Source organism: Vicugna pacos, chromosome 13, assembly GCF_048564905.1.
Source record: "Vicugna pacos chromosome 13, VicPac4, whole genome shotgun sequence".
NCBI classification, from domain to species: Eukaryota; Metazoa; Chordata; class Mammalia; order Artiodactyla; family Camelidae; genus Vicugna; species Vicugna pacos.
This window is the reverse complement of record NC_132999.1, coordinates 15,371,595-15,394,210: the sequence shown is the minus strand read 5'-3', so window position 1 is coordinate 15,394,210 and position 22,616 is coordinate 15,371,595. Positions and strand designations below refer to the sequence as shown.

The 22,616-nt window shown below is 32.8% G+C and overlaps 1 protein-coding gene across 5 annotated transcripts in view; it reads left to right on the top strand.

Annotated features, from left to right (window-relative positions):
• LRRC7 (leucine rich repeat containing 7) overlaps window positions 1–22,616 on the top strand; it is a 426,756-nt gene that overhangs the window by 209,723 nt on the left and 194,417 nt on the right. For all 5 annotated transcript variants that reach the window (XM_031683476.2, XM_031683477.2, XM_072975751.1 and 2 more), the window contains one exon: window positions 3,997–4,053. In XM_031683476.2, the coding sequence (XP_031539336.2) occupies window positions 3,997–4,053 (57 nt within the window). The remainder of the gene's footprint in view (window positions 1–3,996; window positions 4,054–22,616) is intronic.

The following is a 22,616-nucleotide window of genomic DNA, read 5'->3' as shown; positions in this document are numbered from 1 at the left end:
CACATGAATATTTTTGGCTTCAGTTGAAAAATACCTTTATATCAAAGAAACAAAAGAAAATATAATAAATGGATAGATAGATTTGAATACACAAGTGCTTTTAAAATAATATTTGTAAATATTTTTAGAATTAACAATAAATGAGAAAATATTTCTAACATATAAAAAAAGGAAATTTTATCCTGAGATATAATGAATTCTTACAAATGAGTATAAAGACAAAGGTCTCATTAGAAAAAAATGGGTAAATGACATGTACGAGTAGTTCATAATAAATGTGCAAACTGAAACACAAAAAATGTTTATCATGGTAAATAATAGAAGCAATAAAAATTAATATGACAGTAAAGGGCCCTGTGCTCTAGCATATTACCAAAACTGTAAAACTGTTTATAGAGTATGAGGAAAGAGATAACCTCACACTGCTGATGAAATTGCAGAATGTTATATCCTCCATGCAGAGCATGTGCTTTAAAAGATTTGAAAATATTTACATCAACTGCCTTTGTAATTTCTTTCTAGAATGTACCATATCATCATATATCACACTAAGATATGAGCAGGGATATTTATTATTATTTACAATATAAAGAATATGGAAGCACACATCTACTAGGAGATTGGTTGACTATATTATGGTACATCCATATGACAATACCAAAAAACAATTTATAATCTTGCCTAGAAAAATATTTTTTTAAATTCTTATGATAAGCTATGTTTAAAGCATATCATAGCTATATATAAACTATGTTTCCCATATGAATATGAATATGCATGAAATAAAAGACTATTTCCTTGGAAGTTAAATTCTGGTTGATTTTTATTTTCATCTTTGTATTTTCAGTATTTTCTAGGTGTTCTAGTGTGAAATTTTTTTCTTTCAGTTTTATTGAGATATTTTTGACATACAGTGTTGTATGAGTTTAAGGTATACAGCATATTAACTTATATTTATCTCAAAATGATTAGCACAGTTTAGTTAACATCCATTATCTCATATAATTACCAAAAAAAATGTTTTTTCTCTGTGATGAGAATTTTTAGTATTTACTCTCTTAGCAACTTTCAAACATACCGTACAGCATACAGCAATCTTAATTCTAGTCATCCTGTTGTGCATTACATCCTCAGTACTAATTTATTTTATAAATATAAGATTGTATCTTTTGACTACTTCCATCAAGTTCTCCCACCCCCACACCCTCACCTCTGGTAACCACAAAATGGATCTCTTTTTCTATGAGTTTTTTTTTTCTTTTTAGATTTCACATATAAGTGAGATCTCACAATATTTGTCCTTCTCTGCCCAACTTATTTCACTTAGCATAATGCACTCAAGATCCATCTGTGTTGTCACAAATGGCAGAATTTTCTTCTTTTTATGGCTGAATAGTATTCCATTGTGTATAAATACATATATACACACAGTTTCTTTACCCATTCGTCAGTGGAAACTTAATTTGTTACCATATCGTGGTTATTTTAAATATAAAAAATACATCTTAAAAGTTAAAATATTTTAAGTTTATTGTCAACTACATTTTTCTAAGGGACCATCTTTGAAATCATTCAAATAATAGACTGAGTATAACTCAACACCCATCTGTTGACAGAAACTAATACATGATATTAAGAAGAACTCAGTGAAATAATGAAGTCTTAACAGGTAGCAGCCTCCATTTGCAAACAGAAATCACCTCAAAATTTTTCCCAAACTCCCTTACTTTTGCCAATCATGTTATCACAGTACTTATGAATACCATACATTTGGACAGTTTTGAAAATTCAAAGATATTCAACAGAGCATTTGCCTAGTTTCTAAATGAATTGATGCTTTATCGTTTGTTAATATAAACCAGATTTTCCTTCTGGTACTGACCACAACACTACAAAGATGCTTTTGATTTATCAAATCAGAAAATGTTTAATTATCACCCTAAGACACACTTTTTTTGTCAGTTCTCTTTTACTAGTCCTGTAATCTGGGCAAGAAATTTGGGCAAACCAATAAAATAGTATCAAAATTCAATCAACTTGGAATTAGAATTCAATTTTATGTAAATTTTCTGCCAAAAAATGCTGTATTTTTTACTGTAATCTAAAAAGCTTTTTAACCTTCAGCTAGATAATTTAACAAAAGAATTTTTAAGATACTTTCCAAAACCTGAGATTTAGTGCCCCTAAAGGCCAAAATAAGTCATAAAATATTATCACAGTGGTATAAATATTGAGAAGATTTGAGATACATGAATTTTTAAGAAACTTATTTTACTACTGATATACTCATGCTCTGAAGAATTAAATCACTTTACTTCAAATAAAAAATTAGATTTATAAGATTAAAATTAAGTTGGAAACTTGATAGAAGTCAAAACAAAAAGGAGAGGGGAAGTAAGCTTCCTAGAAGCACAGTAAATGCAGGAGCTTGCAGGTGAAATAGTTCACATAGTGAGATGTTCCCAAAACACTAAGAATTTGGGTAACTCAGTTAATATTTGTTCTAGAGTAGCCTCAAGAGAGTACATTTTAAAACTCAGTATAGACATTAGTAATAATAGTGTGTCCCAGACTGCAAACATTAACATGTAGTTCAGAGTGAAATGCATCCCCAGTCACGAACTGTAGGCAGACAGCAGAACCCATGAAGACCTCTCGTCCCTTTCAGAGATTTCCCCAAACCCAGTGCTGTCATAGGGGACACGGTACTTTAGATTTTTAAATGTGCATCCACTTGAAATACTCAGATGTTAATTTCAGAGCTGATGAAATATGGTGCATCATAGCACTCTTCCCATTTTGCAGTTAAAGATAATAGTAATGTTACTGAGTCCAAACTCATTCTGCTCACTGCACGACAGGCAATGAATTGGGAGACGAGGTGTTAGGAAAAGGAATAGTGACTTTATTCAGAAAGCCAGCAAACCTAGATGATGGCAGACTAATGAACTGGGGAATCATCTTTCCCAAACTAGAATACAGGCTTCTTTTATATTAAAAAGAGGAGGGGGTGGGGTTTGTTGTCGCAAACTTCCCGGTGTAAGAATTCTTCATTCTTGGAATCCTGCGTTCTTTCAGCAGTCCATGTGGGTCAGGTCATGGTGCCTCTGAAAAACCTCCAACAAAACAAACGTTATTTTCTATTCTGCAACTTGTTATCTTTATATGAGTGCGAAAGTGTTAATATCCCTAAGGGTCAGAGCCTTGAGAATAGGCCATCCTGTATATTTCAGGCTATAGGCAGCATTCTTCTACAAAAGGTGCAGAGCTAGCAAGACTAAGCCTAGAAAACAAGGCACAGGGTTAAAGCCAAAAGAATAGATCTAATATACAGTCAGATTTGTTCTTTTCTGTTATAGTAATAACTAACGTACTAAAACTTACAGTGTGCCAGACATTATGCTTTACATGTCTGACATTTAATATTCTAAACCCTATAAAATTTGTGTTATTATCACATATTCATTATAGATGAGGAAACTGAAGTTAGGAGGGGTTAATTAATTTGCCCAGTGTCATTGAGATAGAATATGAAAGAGTCTGTATTTCACCCAGATCTACCTGACCACAAGGCTCAAGCTTTTAACAACTATGCTATATTATATGCTTTACAAATCCATGTATTGTCTCTTGAGAGGAAGTATTACCACGTTTCAGCGGACACAGCACCTAGTATTTAGTAAATATTCAATAATCTATTTAATGCGTACAATTAAACAATAAGGATACATTTTTATAAACTATAGGTAATTTAGATGACCCGGACTCAATGACATCTTTAAAAGAAATTTATTTTTAGAAAAGTGATATTTGTCTTTGTCTAATGTTGATGCAACCTACTCATAATCAGTTTGCATAATTCTTAAAAAATCTGTAACCATTGTATGTAATGTTTGGATATAATTGTTTGGATACCAGAGTGACAGTTTACCTTACCATAAGAATACCGTTTTATAGAGAAATATTGAGAAAGCAATTCTTAATTCATTTCTATAGACTTGCCAAATTGCGGATATTGGAGTTAAGAGAAAATCACTTGAAAACTCTACCAAAGTAAGTAACTGAGTATTTTCTAAATTTCAAATTGTGATTTTTCACTAGTAGGAAAAAAAATGACTGTTTTTATTTTGGCTATGCTTTATAATTTTGATTGAGTTAGTTTTTCTACAGCTTTTTCTAGAGGCTGAAAAGAGATTCATATTAAGTAAGAAGGTATCTAGCCTAATAAAATCATGTGATTACAAGTAAAGGTGGAAAGAGTCCATTTAAAATTCTTCTCGTAGATGAACATACATACTGAGGAATTACTGCATTGAAACTTATGAAATTGACATTTTTATAACTCAAAAACAATCAACAGTTTCAAAAAGTTCAAGCTACTAAGATGTTTAACTCTTTAAGTTAATTTATGTGTTTTGATAGTTTTCAGTTTTTAAATCAAAAATATTTCCTAAAAATGATTAAAATTTTTCTAGAGATCTTAAAGTGGTTCGGCAGAAAATTTGTATTTATACTGTCTTTCAAACTGTATCTTTTTAATAGTCTATTTAAAATCTGGTTTATATAAAATCACAGAATACTTTTATGTTAAAACTAATCTCCAAAATTATATACAGTGTTTAGCTTAATAAAATTCTTTGTTTCACCCTTCCTTTCCTTACTTATGCCTAATAATAGAATGTTGTGCTGTACAGAATCATTTTTGAAAGTGAAAAATTATTTTCAGTGGGGAGTTTTTTTACTCAAATAAATCATGACTTGTAAATATTTAAGTTAAAATATTGATATTACTATGTTGCTATTATAACCTTCCTGTAGTATTGCAGAAAAATACTGAGTACAATGATTAATTTTTCAAACATATCAGTAGGATTTAGAGACGTTTCATCTGCTGAAGCAAAGCTTAATTTTATTTTCATCTTTATAAATTCTTTCTCTAAGCAAACTGTGCTGAATTTCATTGCTTTTTTTAAAAAAAAAAACAATATATCACCAAAATGTCCTCAAGTAAATTTTCATACATACATATGTATGAACATTCTGTCATTGCAATAAAAACTTTCAATAATGATATGGATTTCATTTAAATATATAACTAGAGATAAAACATCTATTCATTCCTTCATAAGTGGAGGACAAGATGAGAACATGAAAAGGATGAAAAATATCTGGACACCCTGCACTTTTGAGTGGCTTGTCTCTAAGCCAAAGCATCGTGCGTAGGTCTAACAGAAGGCATATCTTCCAGGTTGGGGGCTCAGAGATGGGAATATGAGTGAGAATGCTACTTGTTCAGCACTAATCTACAGCAAATGCATTTCCATCCCCAATGTTTTAACCGTCTACATTTTAAGTAGAGTAGAAACAAGACTAAGTGTAAACTAAACCATGGTGAGAGAGCAGTTGTCCCCTTCATCTCAATTATATGCATTTGGATCAGAGGAAAACCTTGACAGTGGAGAAGAATCATTTCCCCTCTGTGCTCAAATAACAGTTTTGATATGGAATAAAAATAAATCTGACACAAATTGTCAGGTTTTTAAATATATATTTTTAAAATGTAAATTTTAAATATAAATTAAACGCTGAACATAGATTGAGAATATGGACTTTGTATGAGATAGCTGTGAGCAGTTCAGTAACAAATGTTCATAACCAGTGCATGGGTATTCTGTAGACTTTGAAACTGTGGCCTCTTATCTATAAAATATGTAGAATAATATGCATTTAACTTTGTTTGGCATAGAAAACATTATAAAGATGTGTAGAAATGACCCTGGGTCTCCTTGGTAGTCTGTTACACTTATATAACTTGTATAACTGTTACAGTTCTTACATTTAAAAAACATCTTCTAAGTAATTTTTAATCTAATGTGCTTGCTTTTTGCCTTATAGACAAAAATCAAAAGAACCAATGACATGCATAAAATAAGGAGAACTTTATCTTAGTTTTGATGTCTATGAAATAAGAATTGCAGAAAGTTTTGTCCTAAGTAAAAATAAACTGTTTTCATTATGTGTTATACACAGTACCTTCTGGTCGCTAATCTAGATCTGTGAGTGAGAGAGATGTGAGAGCTTTCTGCTATTCTTTTTTTGCACTTCCAATGACAAGAAAGAAAGAAGGATAGTTTTAGGAGTTTTTTTAATAATTTCTCTAAGGAAAAACATCTCATGATATCCTCATGGACACAAACAAGATGCCAAGTTTTCAGTTTTTCCTCAGTGATTTTCTCTTCTTTTCATCTTCTGTCTTAAAGTCTATATGCCTGGCAAACTAAAAAATGTAAAAATGTGTAAGAATTATAATATAACATACATTAAAATCTGTCTTTTTACGTAAACTGATAGAGACCCTTTGATATGTACAGATTCTAGAAAAAATTTTTTCAGTTATTAAATAGAATTAAAATTTTTTCTCCCACTGTTCCTTTATGATCATTCTTCTAAATATATCAATGAGTGAGAAAATTAAATTCCTCAGGTACTCATTTGATTAAAAATCATTGGCACTGTCAGTCTTTATGTGTAACAACTGAGGATATTGAACATCTGAGAAAATCTGATCTCCTCAGGAGAATGTTACATTCTGTTACAAAAGGGTTTTTTTCTGTTTTGTCACTGCTGAATCTCCAGTGCCTAAAACAGTGCCCAGCACATATGGAGCACTCAATAAATAAACAAGAATGCTGATACATTGATTCATCAGACAAAAGTATCTGTCGTGTGACCTGGACAGTTCGTGTCACTTGATTATTTTTTCCCACAGAAAAATTATATGGGATACCAAATAGTATAATAAGATGAGTCTTTGGAGAGCATCATGAAGGTGAAAAAGAATAAATGCCAAGGAATTCTCAGTGGCTGATAGCTGAGCCTTGAAAACCCACACACACACACACACACACACACACACACACACACACACACACACACACACACACACACACAGATTTCTCTAAGTAGTTTCAAGTTATGTATAATAGCTAAGGCATGACAAGGGAAGAAAATAATTTCAAATTAAGGCAATTAATATTATAACCCCTAAAGAAAATACAAAAGTAATATAACTTATTTCTTTGATTTTGTTATTAAAAAGTGATACATTTAGTCAAGAAACATATGTCAAGAGAAAAGTAAAGGGATAAAAATAATTTTTAATGAACTATAGAAACCACTTCTGTGGAAGGAATGTAGCAGCATGTGACTCGTTAGTAATAATGCTGAGTTTTATCTCTAAATAAACATTTTCCACTTTTGTAAGATTCTAAAATCTTAAAGTTAAAATATGACCATTGATAATTCCATTGATATTTTATTATGATTATGACTTTGTTTCACCTTGAACCAAAATATGATTTTATGAAATGTGTCTGTGATAATTATGAAAACATGAAGTCATAAGAAGAAAAGGAAGCACAGATTAAGCTAATATGAATGTTTATATTTGCCCTGCCACCTGGGTACACGAGGCATGTAGCCTCGACCTGCTGTCATAATACACTGACTAAGAAAGGAATATTTCAAATATGTTCCAGTAGAATTTCTGGGGCAATAGCAGTAAATAAGTAAACTCTGGTGAACCAATCCAAAAGGGGAAAAATGGATGAACTTGGTGCATAAGGATCTCAAAGAGTTGTTGAAAGAAGGGATTCAGAGGGGAGAAATGTTAAGACTTGAGGTTCCTCTTGTAGATCACAGACCCCTCTGGGGAGGTGAAAAAAGCTATGGAATCTAGAAAAGCATTAATTGTAAAATCTCGATTGTCTCTATTTCCAATATTCAAGGACCACCGTGAGTTTTCACAGCTTTATTTTCACCTAGAAGCAGATTATTTGGCCTTTCATGTAAAATAAGCCATATCAAAATACCTAATATACTTTTGACAAGGCACCAAAAAGGGAACCCTCTCAATTTTAAAGGACCAGATTTGTCAAGTGGATTATTTTAATTATATAATATTTCTAGTACATTCAGTCAAAAGAGAATATTTTATTGAGCAAATTTTCTTTAGGGTTACTAATAGGATTATATTTCATTATCATCTATGACGAGTTTTGAACTCTCCATGGAAAAAATCATTAAAGAATAATTAATGGAAAGGAAAATTTTCCCAAATGCAAGCTTGAATGGTGCTTTGAAACCACTAGACTATGTATGCCTGAGAACTAGTAAATGGTGTATCTATTACTTACATTATTTTAGTCTTTAGGCATCATTGCTTTCATTAAGTGTTTCCCACTGGAAACAAAAGTTCAGAAATTCTACAGTATCCCCATTCTGTGAATGCCTAGACACACACACAACACACGTATATTCACAGAAGGCGCAGAAGCATTATGCCATATCTGAAAATACGGTAGGAAAAAACTCCTCTTGAATTAGAAATATAAGTTAAAACCGGAGCTACATTAAAGCACTGTTAATGAGAGACAGTAGGTCCTGAAAGTTAAGAAAAGACTGGGGAAATAGTTCAGATTGAAGAAGACTGAAGAGAGATTATATCTAAAAGCAGTGACTCTGAATTGGTTCTTTTGCTATAAAAAAGAAAAATTATTGGGACACTGGACAAAACTTTTAAAACCTGCGTGGGGGTCTAAGGGTTAGATAGTAGCGATATATCAATGTTAATTTCCTAATTTGGATGTTTATATTTTGGTTTGATAGGAGAATGTTCTTGTTTGTAGGAAATACACACTAACGTATTAGGGAATGATGGGGTACTAGGTTTGCAATTTACTACCAAGCAATTTGGAAAAGCCATTTGTATGGTACTTTGAAAGTTTTAATATTTTTTTTATTGTTTCAACATAAAAGCTTATTTTAAGAAGCTATTTTCAACATAAATTCTTTTTAAACAATTACTATCAACAAGGAGAAAATGATCAGCATCATTTCTAAAATACTTGTTGGTATAGAGGGCAAGGGTAGAGTGTGCATTTATGTACTAAAATGCTTAACTGTTTATAAAAATGAGAATTTCATGATGAAGCTTTTACATATGTGATTAACATATATAGTGGATTTTTTTGCCAACCTGAATGGCAATATTTTATGTTCATGATTTTCACTCCAATTTCTATTCATTTGCAAACAACATGTTTTTAATTTTTATGTAAGTTCATTTATTCTTTTTAAATAAGATTACTTTCTAGGCAGACTTACAAAAATGTAATGTACTTGCCACGTTTTCTTTTTTAAAACTTCTCTTCCTTTGTTGTCTGTTTTACTACCACTTATCCTTGTCAGCATAATGGAGAAAAGTCCGTAAAATAATATGTGTTCTGAACTGGACAGGTGTGACTAAGACATTTTCTATTCTCATTTTGGTGTCCTATTAATGAATTTATCTCATTTGACGTTACTGTACTAGTTACTACAATGAAATACATCAATAGGTTCCTTAGTGCTATTGTAACAAAAAATTCCATTGTCAGGCACAGCTTACAGAATAGCTTTTTGATGTTCCTATTAACTCTGTTTTTGTGACTATAATACATAATTGGATACCACATGTTTTTATAATCATATGACCTCATGCTTTTACCAGTGTTTATCAATTTACAAGGCATGATGTTTTGTTAAACACTTCGAATCACCCCATTATGGGTTATCTTTATCAAAAGTGACAATGTGACAAGCTAGCTAATCAAGGGTAACCATATTAGTGCCCTCTGGTTTCAGAAAATTACACTTACAATTATGATTTTTTTCTTTTTACTTCTCACCTGATCTTCTATTTTAAATTCATATGAAATAAATGATAATTATGACATTGTATATTTAAAAGCATTCTAAAAATTACAATGCATTATAACAATGTAATTATTAGGGTCCCCTCTAAAATATCAAACATACGCTTTCCAACAATTCACCAAAGAGTGTGAGTTCTCTATCTTATGAACTAATTGTATTTTTTTTTAGCTTTATACTTTCGACATAAAACTAAGATTGAGAATATTATGACTAGCTAAGGTTGTCAAGTCCAGTAAGGAGCTAGGGAGAAGGCACAAAAGCCACATAGAACCCTGGGATCAAATCACTCTTATCAGAGTACTTGAATCAATAGCCACTCTGATCCCTGATGATTAAATTTACAAAAAGCTAGAAATGGCCTGATATAATAGCAAGGTTGGAAGTGCTATGGCTTCAGTTTCATAAGACCTCGAGGCTTCGTCTCTCATGCAACAATTAGCCTGTACTTAGTTCTGTTTCACCTGAGAAGAGCTGGAATGTACTTGAATGGAGATATTCCTTGCAGTCAGACAACCTTGGATTTGCATTCAACTTCAGTGTCACTTTTTAAAAGAATTCAGGGTGGTCATTAGCTCCTTTAAACTGTAGAATATATTTTGGGTAATAGTTGATAAAAATGAGTCTTGTGATCATTTAGGACCAGGAAACTATTTAAACAAAAGTAGTGTACTCTGGTTCTTTGGCAACTTGAGTGTGTAAGAAAAGATTGGCATGAAGTATATGTTTTTCATTTTATCTCGTAAGAATATCTTTATTAGAAGATAAATTATGGGTCTTTTTAGTATTTTCTTTAATAATCTATTATTATTATTAATGTGTGATAATAATATGCCTTTATTTTTTAAGTGGTACTGTAATGAGAACTCATAAATGATTGTTTCTCACCCTCGGCAAAGTATATAAAAGCTTTAAATATCTAGTTACCAATTCTTAAGACTATTTTTTTAATATTAGTTGTTTCTTCAGGTAAAATGAACTCAGATGCTAAAAGACATGCTTAAAAAATAAACAAAAACTCTAACAAGCCCCAGGAGGAACATATTCACTATTTATAGGTTTGAAAAACAATTTAATGTGGCTGAATGCTCTCCCCTTTATGGATAAATGTAGTATCTTTATTAAAGATATATTCTGAACTTGGTACTAGTGTTGATTTTGGCCTCCGAATCTTGGGCTGGAAAAATACATAAGGACACGAAGGACCTAGTTAACAGATCCTACTCCTGTGGTCTCAGATATTACCTCTGTGGTAGTGAATTGCAAACATTACCTGATTTCCAATTCCATATTCCAATAACTAGATCTTAATGGACTATTCACCATATATCAAGACTGAAATCATCTTAATTTCTCTTCACCCACCACTCCATAGCAAAACCAAGCCAAACAAAACAAAACAGAAATCCCAGGCATCTTATTATACACTGCCTAATGACAGTACCATCCATCTAATTATAAAAATCAGAAATCTCAATCCTACTTTCCTCTCCCACTACCCACAAATCCACTGTCTGTCAACTTGTGTCACATATAAGCACTCTTCTCTGCCTTCTGTCATTGCCCTACTTGAGGTCCTTAATATTACTTGCCGTAGCCTCCAGTAAGTCCTCATTCTTTTTATCTTCCCCTTTGAATTCCATCTCCTTATTGTTGTCAGAGCCTTCTTACTAAAATACAGCATGACACATGTCAATGTAAAAGCTTACAATGACTGCTCACAGCAGAAGATGCACATGTCAAGATCTTTCATAGTTTGGAGTCAGCATTTCCAGCATCATCACCTCTCAACATTCACCATCCCACAGGGTCTCTCTGCTACAGCAATATACGATATACCTTTGTATCTCCAAGCATCTTTCTTGAAACCTTTCCTTTTTCCCTCTGAAAACGCCAAAGCATCCTTTAATTTTCCCATCACTTTTGCTATGAAACTAGCTATAGATTCTTCATTCTGAGTGGTATCTTAGAGAATCGGCGAGTTTTTTCTAGGCAGTTTTCACAGGAACTTTGATCTAATTATAGTTTGACTCAGAAATCTAATAAGCTTTATTTTGTGAGAGGTATTTTTCTTGTTTTGGGTTTTTGTTTTTGTTTTTTTTTTTTTTTTGCCATCTTGACCCTGTTATTTGAAGCTCCAACTTCATAGTCCAACTGTCAAGGAAGCAATTGCTGAGTGGTACGCTTTTTCTTCCTTAATTACAAATTTTGGAGTGGCACAGTCTCCACAACAGCGGACACTAAGAGGTTATGATGAATTGATTTGCAGGTAGGCCTTTTAGAAAGTGCAGGGGGAAAGAACTAAACGTTAGCGGGGATAAAAACCTAAACATAAGCAGGGAAAAAAAACTAAACGTTAGGAGATATGTTTTATTCTGCCATTTTAAAAGATTTCCCTGGCACCCATGTTTTGATTTTCACTTTTAAAAAGGACTTGATGAGTAAACAACAAAATATTACTGGTAGTTGGCTCAATAAGACACATACAAAAAAAAAACGGAATATATCTAACTATCCGTTGATTTTTCTGCTTGCTTTGTGTCTCCACCCTTCTCTCTATTCAAGTCAGGGTTAATTCAGGACTTTCAATATGCAAAAGACATCCTAAAAAAACTGATTTCCTGTTGAGCAGACGCAAGAGAAATATTTCTAAGTTGCTATGGTTTTCCACAGTTTCTGACATTTAAGATCAGTATTAAAATAGAAGAAGTATTAAAAATAAAAAATTATATAAGATACTAACTTTATGACTAATTTCTTTGGAGGTATATTTTATATTGCCTTTTAGTAATATGAGAGTTTAGTTTGTCCTTTTATTTTAAAAATTATGGTTTCTTCCTTGCCAAATTTCTTATTCCATTATGTTTAGTTTTATATTATTTATACTCAAAATCATTCCAAGCCTTTACCTAACTACATTGTATTTCTATTCATTTTTTCTTTATATTTAAACATAATTTAATGTGTTAAAAGGACTTTTAAAACACTTAGTACATAATAACAATCTTTTCCAATTATAAAGTAAATTCCATATAATTTTATAAGTAAAATTAGAAATAAAATTAATCAGATAAAAGTGCTACCACTTTTATCAAGCATTAGCTGTCCAGATTTGTTTATTCCAAAAAGATGAGGTGGAAAATATTATGCTAAATGAAATAGTTAAAAGTAAGAATAACACATTCTCTATAAGAAAATGTTCAGTGGGAATTTAGATAAATAAATCACTTTATGTGTTTTAATTATATTAAAACATTAAGGCTATTGACTCTTCTGATTATAGTAAAACATTTCTAAATGAAGCAGATTTCTAGAAACAAAAACTTTACTTTGATTAAATGTTTCAAAAGATTTCCAAAAGCAAAAGGAACAATATTTCTTATACTGAATAGAATCTTAAAGAGCATCTCTTTAAATATTACATCCAACTAAGTAGAAATATGTTTTAAAGTAAACTTGCATACTTACTTTTATAAGAGGAAGATGTTATAACTAAAGGCTCTATATGAGAGAGACTATAAAATTTAAAATCTTTGGCTTCCCATTGCTTTTACAATAATATCCAAACTATTAAACATAGCATCCCAGACCCTTCACAGTCCCTAAATATAACTTACAGGTTTGTATCTCTGCATGCTTACCAATAAATTCTCACTTCCTATAATGCATAAGTCAGTTTAAAAATAACTTTAATTGAGCATGTACCTGACATGTGTCAGACCCTATTCTAGGTGTTAGAGGATATGACAATGAACAGTAAAGACAGATTCCCTATTCTTCAGTGACTTTCAAGTCTAGTTGATGGACACAGACAATAAACCTGTGAATAAGTGAAGAAAGAACAGGTAATTGTGATAAGAAAACAAGATGATGTTTAGGAAGTGTTTGAGGTTTAGGGGATTTTTGTTGCTTAATTTGTTGATTGTTGGTTTAGGTTTTGGGTTTTTTTTTTCCATTTTTTGTATTTTGGCTAGACAGGTCAGGAAAGATCTTTGCAAAAAGGTGGCATTTACATGATTTGAATGATGAGAATATTGTGAAGTTCCAGAGGGGGAGCGAAAACAACAACAACAAAGAACAGCAGGTGTCAAAATAAATGACGGGAGCAAGTCTGATGTGCCTGAGGAGCAAAAAGGCAATGTAGCCAGAATGTAGTGACACAAAGTGAAGGAGTAGGAGATGAGGTTGGTGAGACAGGTGGGGCAAAATGATGAAGTGCTTTATGAGCCATGTTTGGAAATTAGGATTATATTCTGATTATAATGAAAGGCCATTTGAGGATTTGAGCAAAAGATACGTGTAATTTGATCAAACCTTTACAAAAATCAGTCTAGCTGCTCTGCAGAAAAGGGGTTCTAGGTGGACAAAACTGGAAAGACACCAATTAGGGAATGAGTGTAATAGTGTAGAAAGGAAGTGATGATGGCTTCGTCTAGGACTGGAACTCTGGAGATGGTGAGTGGTCAGATTTGGGATACATTTGGAGATGGATCCTTACTGATGGAAAAAAATTGTAATGAGAGGAAAAGATAGGAATTAAGGATCATTTCCAAAGATTGGTTGGCATAATTTCCTAATATAGAGAAAATTTGAATAGGAGCGAAAGAGAGGAATCAGACGTTTGATCTTGGCAGTGAAAAGTTGGAGATGCCTATTAGATAATCAAGTGTAGGCAGCTGAATACATACTTCATAGGCTTAGAAGATAGATATATAAATTTGAGTCATCACTCTATAGATGATATTTTAAAATAAGACATTGGTCAAGGTAACCAATTAAGAGTATAAATAGAGAAGAGATGAAGACTCATGACTGAGTCTAGGACACTTTAATATTTATAGTTTGGGCCTGGAAGGGGATCCTACAAAAGATCCTCAGAATGAACAACCAGAGAATCAAGAAGGAAACCAAAGTGCCACAGAAGTCTAGGAAAAAGAGGGATGGAGGAGTCAGTTTTATCAAACACCAGTTGGAGGGCAAGTGTGATGGAAACAGAAAACTTGGCATTGGTATTAGCAAGATCTAGACCATCGCTGGGAGCTTGATAAGAGCTCTCACAGTAATGCATTATGTGCAGCCCCACTGGAGTGGTTGAGGAGAGCGTAGGGAATAGCAGAAGAAGATACCAAGTACAGACAATTCCTTCAAGGAGTGTAGTTTGCAGAATGAATAGTGAAAAGGCAGCAGTAACTGGATGGAGGTATGGTGTCAAGAAAAGGACTTTTCAAGAAGGGTGATGGGAATGATCCAGTGGAAACAAATAAATTAATGATGTGAGAGAGAAGGAAAATAATTACAAGAAAAATGCTTAAGGAGGTGAGGAAATGGGATGCAGAGCACTACTGAAGGAGGTAGCCATAAAAGCAAGGATGCTGCTAACATGGAAACATAAAGGTCCTAGAGAAAATGGATATAAATGTAGATAGATGGGTAGCTTGGGAGTAGAAAGATAAGAATGTTCTCAACTAATTGTTTTGCTTTTCTCTATGAGACATGAAGAGTCATCACCTGGGAGGGAGGAGGGACTATCAGAGATAAGGGGAGATGAGAGAAAGTATGAAAGAGAAATTTTCTTAGAGAATGGGAAAGTGAATGTACTATGGAGGTGTCAGACTCAACCGACACTGTTGACTGCCCATTTGAAATTTAAGGTTGTATATTTGAAAGAAATCCGTTCGGCAAAGTTAAGCAGTCTTCTTCAGAAAGTCAGATACTTTGCTGCAGGCATAGAGGAGGAAGCTGGTTGGGTTTTGCCAGGCACTCCAGATGGAGGAGGAGAGGGGCGAGGGAATTTAGGGTGTCACAAGAGAGTGACTGGGATCTGAGGCTACAGAATCTAAATGGGGGATGGAAGTAACAGGCTAGGAAAGGATCAGGAAGAAATGTTTTATTTGCCCTTTTCTCTTTTTTGATATACTGTGAATCCTTAAAATACAACCCAAAAGCTACTTTCTCTATAAAGTGTCTCCTGACACTTCAGGCACAGGTAATTATTCCTTACACTTTGCTGCCGCAGCATTTTGTACATCCCTCTATGATAGCCTTTATCACATGATATTGAATTTGTTGTCTCTGAGTATATCCCCAAGAAGACTGTAAACTTTAAAAGAGAGAGCTATATCTTATTTATTTATCTTTTTATTGGCAACAAAGTGGGGCATAAGGAAGGTTCTCAAAGAATGTTTGATGAATGAAGGCAGGCAGTGTTGTGTGGAAGGAGGTGCTTTAATTCCTCAAACAATGCCAGACACTTGGTGAAAATTTGATTGATTATAAGGACCAGAAATGAATAAGAAGTTAAACTCTGTGATACTTTTTCATTAAATAATTTGTCCATTGCAGCTGGCTCTTGATTATTGAAAAATTAGCTCAAACATAATGCACATTGCTTTTCTTTCTTCTTATTTCACTTGCATACCTTTTAGTCATCTCACTCCTCATTAGCTTTTAAGAGAGTACACTACAGGTGTCAAGTTGGTGTTGTTATCTTTTGTTTTTTAAAAAAAATGTTAGGAAGATAAAGACGTGGCTGAAACGGACACTAATACTGGGCTTTATTTACTTTCCTGGATTAGTTAATTAATATGTTATCGATTTTAATTGAGAAAAATAAATATCATCTCTGGGTATATTCTTTATTTGCGTTTCCTTATAAGAAAATGTATTATAGTACTTTTTATATGGAATGAATTTCCATCGCATTATGTAAAATGAAAATGTGTTCTAAAGAAAGAAAGAACGAAGGTACAGTGTACTGTGAGGCAATATGGCCTCTTCAAAATTGCCAAATGTTGTTGCCTGGCGGGCAAACCATTTAAAACACTTTGTATCAGAATATCCGTAATGTAATTGTAACGTGCCATAGACATATTTTATCAAAGTTTTTATAGCTTATTAAATGCCTTCTGCTTGGAAATGTTTATAAAACCTTTAAATCATTCCTGATCTCCATATAGAACTAGCATACATTCCTTTTATGAGACTGATGAGATTGTTATTGTGAAAAAAACAAAGAAAGAAAGAATACTGAAAGGTGAAACACAGTGTGTTCCATTGTTGTACTGAAAGAGCCATTATTTGGTGGTTTGTGATCTATCTGAAATTACACGATTAGCCCCGTTTTAATGGAATTCTGTTCTACTTGAGGTTATCATTAAGAAATTAGCGCCTTTTATTTTTTCCTTTTAGATATAATTCCTGATAGGAAATTTTGCATTAAAAGGTTTTGGACTGTCATAGGAAGAAGTATGTTGAGAGAGTCTAATTCAGGATGAAGAAAGAACTAAAACTCAGCAAATTATGGAAGAAACTAGATGAGAAATATGGATTCAATTGACTTGGGTAGTAGATAGCTGTTACCTGTTCTAGTAACAGGGAGAAACCTGAAATTCGTCTTTCAGTTGTAATTCAGTAACTTACGTAAGATTTTGTATGCTTTTAGTCAAAAATAATGGCTAACATCTATTGGTTTATAAATAAAATTTACTCCCTTATAAAATCTGGCAAACATTGCATTTATAAGGTTTTGGATGAATGATACAAAATCCCACTAATAAGCTGATTATGTTTGGGATTTTTATTCTACCTGCAAAGTAAGTATTAAATAGGTAAATCTACTTTACTTTTAAGTTAAGACCTTGGATGTAATTGTAACAAGGATAATTAACTTCCTTAAATTTTTTTCTATTGTTCTCTCTTACTTTTGTCCATCTGTATTTTCAAATAAAAATGCGTACTGATTTTTACCTCTGGTACTACTAACCAAGTAAGGTGAAACAGGAATAGAAGTTTTTTGGTATATCATAAACTATATCATACTTGGGTGGCGTGATCTGGAGGGAATCCAGAAATCTTCATTAATCTCATACAGGATGAAGTTATTACTTGAAAAATATGTAATAAAAATAAGTATTGCTTTGAAAAAAAAAAAGTGAGGTGAGCTGTTCCACCATTAAATAGTAAAACTAAAAATCTTCTTTTAAGATACAATGCAAATTTCCAGAGTTTACCAGTATTTTAAAAAATCAAAACTTCAGTTGATGATTGTTTTTGAGTTTACAAAATAAAATCTGGCATGTTTTTTTCTTGACCTGTGGTTCCCTGACTACATCAAAAGTAAGAAACATTCATGGCCATGTGGAAGGGGCTTGGATTCTATAATGAGCAAACATGAATTCAAATTTCTTTCACTCCTTAGTACTGTGTGCCTTAGTGCAGGTGATTTAGCCTCTTTCAACTTCAGTTTCCCACATGTATCATGTACTTAGCAATACAGATAATACAATATGCATGTTGTACTCAACAGTGTTTGCACATAGTGGATGCATGGTGAATGATTTTTAAGCTCATGGAGGGCAGGGGACAAAAAAGAAAACAAGAGAAGCTTCTCAGAGGTACAAAAAGATGCAGTAGTCCTTGCTTAAGATAAAAAGAAATTCATAAAGAAGGGGACCATACCCATGTGGGCTCCACAGAGTTATCATGCTGAGGGGCCCTCTGGATGTTCTGTTTTCTCTTTTCTCTTTCATCCTTTGCGTTGGAAATTTCACGAGGGCCTCTGGGTCCTGCTTTGTCTGCTGTACCTCACACTGGTTACACAGCAGGATCCAGACCACCACTGCTCAGAAAGCCAAATACTGATATTAGAATCACCTGCTCTGGCCCATTAAACCATGAGTCATAAGTTGTTTGCACTAAATTGCCATGGGGAAAGTGCCCATTTTGTATTTCCTGAGTCGTCTGATGTGGAATACCTGGGAACTTTCTTCTCAGTCCTTTTACCTTATTTATTGTAGTAATCTCCTCAATGCCTGGCATCCTGCCTTATCAAAGTTAAACAATCAATCCGTTAACGTTGAATAAATGAAGAAGTAAATGTCATTTGTATTCACAGAATGCATATTTTAACTTGGAACCAGATGGCATAGCAATACACCTATAGCATGATTGTCAATATCGTATGTGCCCCACTGTACACCACACTGCAGATTAGACCTCGTGTGTCCCACAGCCTCATGCCAAAATCTGACAAACTTATTCAAGTCAAAACAAGTAACCAAAGCCTTGAGTAGACATATAGGTTATTAATGCGGCTGGAGAAAGATGTGTTATTTATAGAAACAATATTTGAAACATTTTAAATTATTATTTTTGTTCATACCGTGGATAATGAAGGTATATATATTTGGGTTATTTTATAATATCTATACATTTTATGATACTTTAAAGGTGATGTATTCAACTTTCTTTATCATTTCCATACTTACTTGATAGTAAATATAATAGCGTGTTTTATGCCAGGGTTAAGATCTATTATGTTTTCAAAGTGTTCTTATCTTAAGTAAAAACAATGTAATTGCCTGAATAAAGATCGGTTCAAAACCTTTAGACTTATTTCCGGCCAATATAGAAAAGTTGTTCTTAACCAGAATGGCGTGGCACATGAGACCCTCATCAACACTTCACACGCATGCCAAGTTCCAGTTAGCATAAAAATGTTATTTTTGCTATAACTTGTTTAGGTCCACAACCTGCTATGCCAGGTTCTCATTCAGGTAAAGGGAGTAAACAGTAGTATTCAGACAGCCAACTAGTACATAAAGATGAATAGGAATCATTTAGCATTCTGGATGCTTTTATAAATATTATGTGATACTGTTATACTCTCATAGCTGATGCGTTGAATTATTGCTGACTTGTTCAATGTTGCCATGAATCGTTGAATATATTCGCAGCGTGCCATCACATCTTACAGTGTGAGGAAACCTGAGGAGAACACACACACAAAACACGGACTTCTGCCTAAAATTGCCCACCTGAATTTATGAAAACTTAGGAAGTAGTTTTATATGTTTGACTGGATTTAATGGTCCAATTCTTCCCTACTGCACCTGTTTTCTTGGTGATTCTTCTTGCTAAGCAAGTTCAGTGGATAATCACTAGTGGTAAGGAAAATATTTAGCAAAGATTCTTTTTTCTGATTCTGTGACACAGAGAGAATAGTCATTCAAATGAAGATCTTGCTCCCACAGAGCTTTGGAAAAGCAATATAACTTACTGTTGTGTTTTGTTTTGTTTTGTTTTATAGAAAGACTATAATTTTTTAGTCAACACACAAACAAAACACAGCTTTAGTTGAGTTTCTGTATTGACATCCAACAAAGAGCCCCTTTACACAGAAATAAGAAGGGTAAAATTTGGATTGTATTTATACTCCAATCAGGTGTTTAATAGAAAATGGAACTACTAAAACTATCAAGGACAGACTTTCTATAAAGATCTGGAAAGGGTACAGCTGAAGGAAATGGTTTTTGCAACTATAAATTGCCACTCTTAACTCTAGGTAACCGATTAAGAAATGAATGTCATTAGTCACAAACAAAAATAAGCTCCCCTGCTTCCCCCAAAAGAGTCTTCCCAGATCAACCCAAACTCATATCCTCTACTTCACATACAACCCATAATATTGTAGGTTTCTGCCAAGAGTGGCTCAGTTTGTATCATCTGTGTCTCTGAGGATCACATTATTAAATGTATCAGAACTGAGAGTTTTGATGATTTTCCTCAACTAGGTAAAGATGATACTTTTTTAAATTTTCAGACAATAAATGCATGCATTATTAGTCTTTCATTATTCAGGTTAAGTTTATTCAGTAGCTTTTCCAACATATTATATTAGTATCACATCCCGATATGGTAGATTTATTATATATGTGTTGTCAAAACTATCATTATTATATCAATTATGATCCCCAAATTCAACACACTGACAGACAGCTAATCTGACTATTCTGTCATCTCTTTTCAGTTAGTAAGAACTTATGTTATTATAAATTGAGCCGAAATTTTTATTCTCTTTGATTTTGTTCTGGTGGCAGTTCAGGTTAATGAATTCTGAAATTGTCTCTTTCTTTTGGCAAGTGTAAATTAATCACTTTGGGGGAAGCTTTTCTTAGCTAAACTATAAAACTTTAAAGTTTAACATTTCTCTGCATATAATGCTTTTGTTAAGAACTAGCAAAGTTGAGAAAGGAGTAAGGAATCCACAACGGTGGGAAAAGTTTCTTTAAACTGACAAAATATATATGTTCATTTTTAAACCTTTTTTAGCCGTTTTTAAATCAACAAAAAATTTTCCTAGAGGACCTACTCCAATTAGTTAGATTTGAATAAGATGTACTAATATTTGAAGAAACTGCATTAAATTCCTTTATTAATAAATTAAATTGAACTAAATGATGTGAGCAGGCGTTTATACTGAATATATCCATTTCTACTACAGTCAATTTATGAGCTCAATTATCTTTTTTCCAATGGTTCCCACAATTCATAGAGTTCAATTCACCATTCCAGTTCTCCTATTCTCTGTTTATGCAGATATTAATTCTCTGATGATGGGTTTTTTTAATTGCTGTTTCTTAAACTTTAAAAGCCTTGTTAGATGAAATACTATTCTTCCTTGACTTTTATTTTGCTGCACAGTTGATAGTCATTGTATTTCTTGTTTGCATCATTCTTTATTCCATATTATCTATAGACTCTCTTGATACCCAAAGAATGCAAGCTCTTCTAGCTTGCCTATTTAAAATCTTATATCTGTTTGCCATTTAAAAATTGTTAAGAGGAGATATTGCTGGAAAATTTACACCTACTACCTAAACTGGCTTCTGACAATGATTTCTTCAGCAGCTGTAGTAATAACGTCAGCCATCATTTCACAGTGTTTTATACCTGCCAGACACTACTAAAGTGCTGTGTATGTATCCGTATGTTTAATGCATATGGTATCACTGTAGTTTAGGTACCATTATCAGTTTCCACTTTATAGACGAGGAAAATAAGACTTAAGGAGGTTGAACAACTTGCCCAATAGTGCACAACTCTTAGAGGTAGATTAGGGTTTCAAAAACTAATCTATCTGGCTTATAAATCTAACTAGAAATAACCTGATAGTAACAGTTATGTTATTTGCTAGCCATATAATCATGCATAGTACACTTAGAACTGAGCCCTAATATACTGCTATGCTGAACAAAACTATTTGCAAGGTGACTGGAGATAAAATAAGTATATTAGTATCAATAGTTCTATCAATAGTTTTTTCTTCCATTCTAGAAAAAACATTGATGAAAGACACTGAAATAAATATTCTACTCCCAATAGAAGCAAAAACAAAGTAATATTTAGAGGTACATTTAACAAGAAAGGCATAATGCTTATAAAAGAAAACTATAAGTTCTTATTGAAAGGCATAAAAGAGGATCCAAATTAATGAAAAGATAAATCATTTTATATGAGAAGTTTAATATCATAAAAATGTTATTTCTCCCAAAATTTTTATTAATGAAGTTCAATATTTATTTAACTCATCTTCCCTTATAATTCTAGAAGTTTTTAATTGGATAAAATAATCTTAAAAATTGTGTAAGAAAAAAGTTTTATGGATAATAGTCAAGAATGTATAAGAAAAATGTTAATGATAGACTTCCCTTGTCAAATATCAGAACATACTATTAACTATTCTTATCAAATAAATATAATAAAATAGAAAAGAAGTGAATGGAATAAACATAAAATCAGAAACAAATCTCAGCATTTATTAAGAAAAATGAGAGTGTCAGCAAAAATCCAGCAGTGGGAACATGAGAATTGTGAATACTCTTTGCTGGACTGTGACTCCTAAAATGTAACAGATTCAATCTATGTGATGAGTCCTGCTGGACATGACAAGCAATTTATCCAGTCTAGCTTCCAAAGAGCTAGGAGTTGAAATGAGACTGGAGAGGAGGAGCCTACCAAACAGGTTTGGAAAAAAGGAGGTAGGAAATCAAGTTCAAGGGAAGAAAGTGTTAAACTGGTACCAT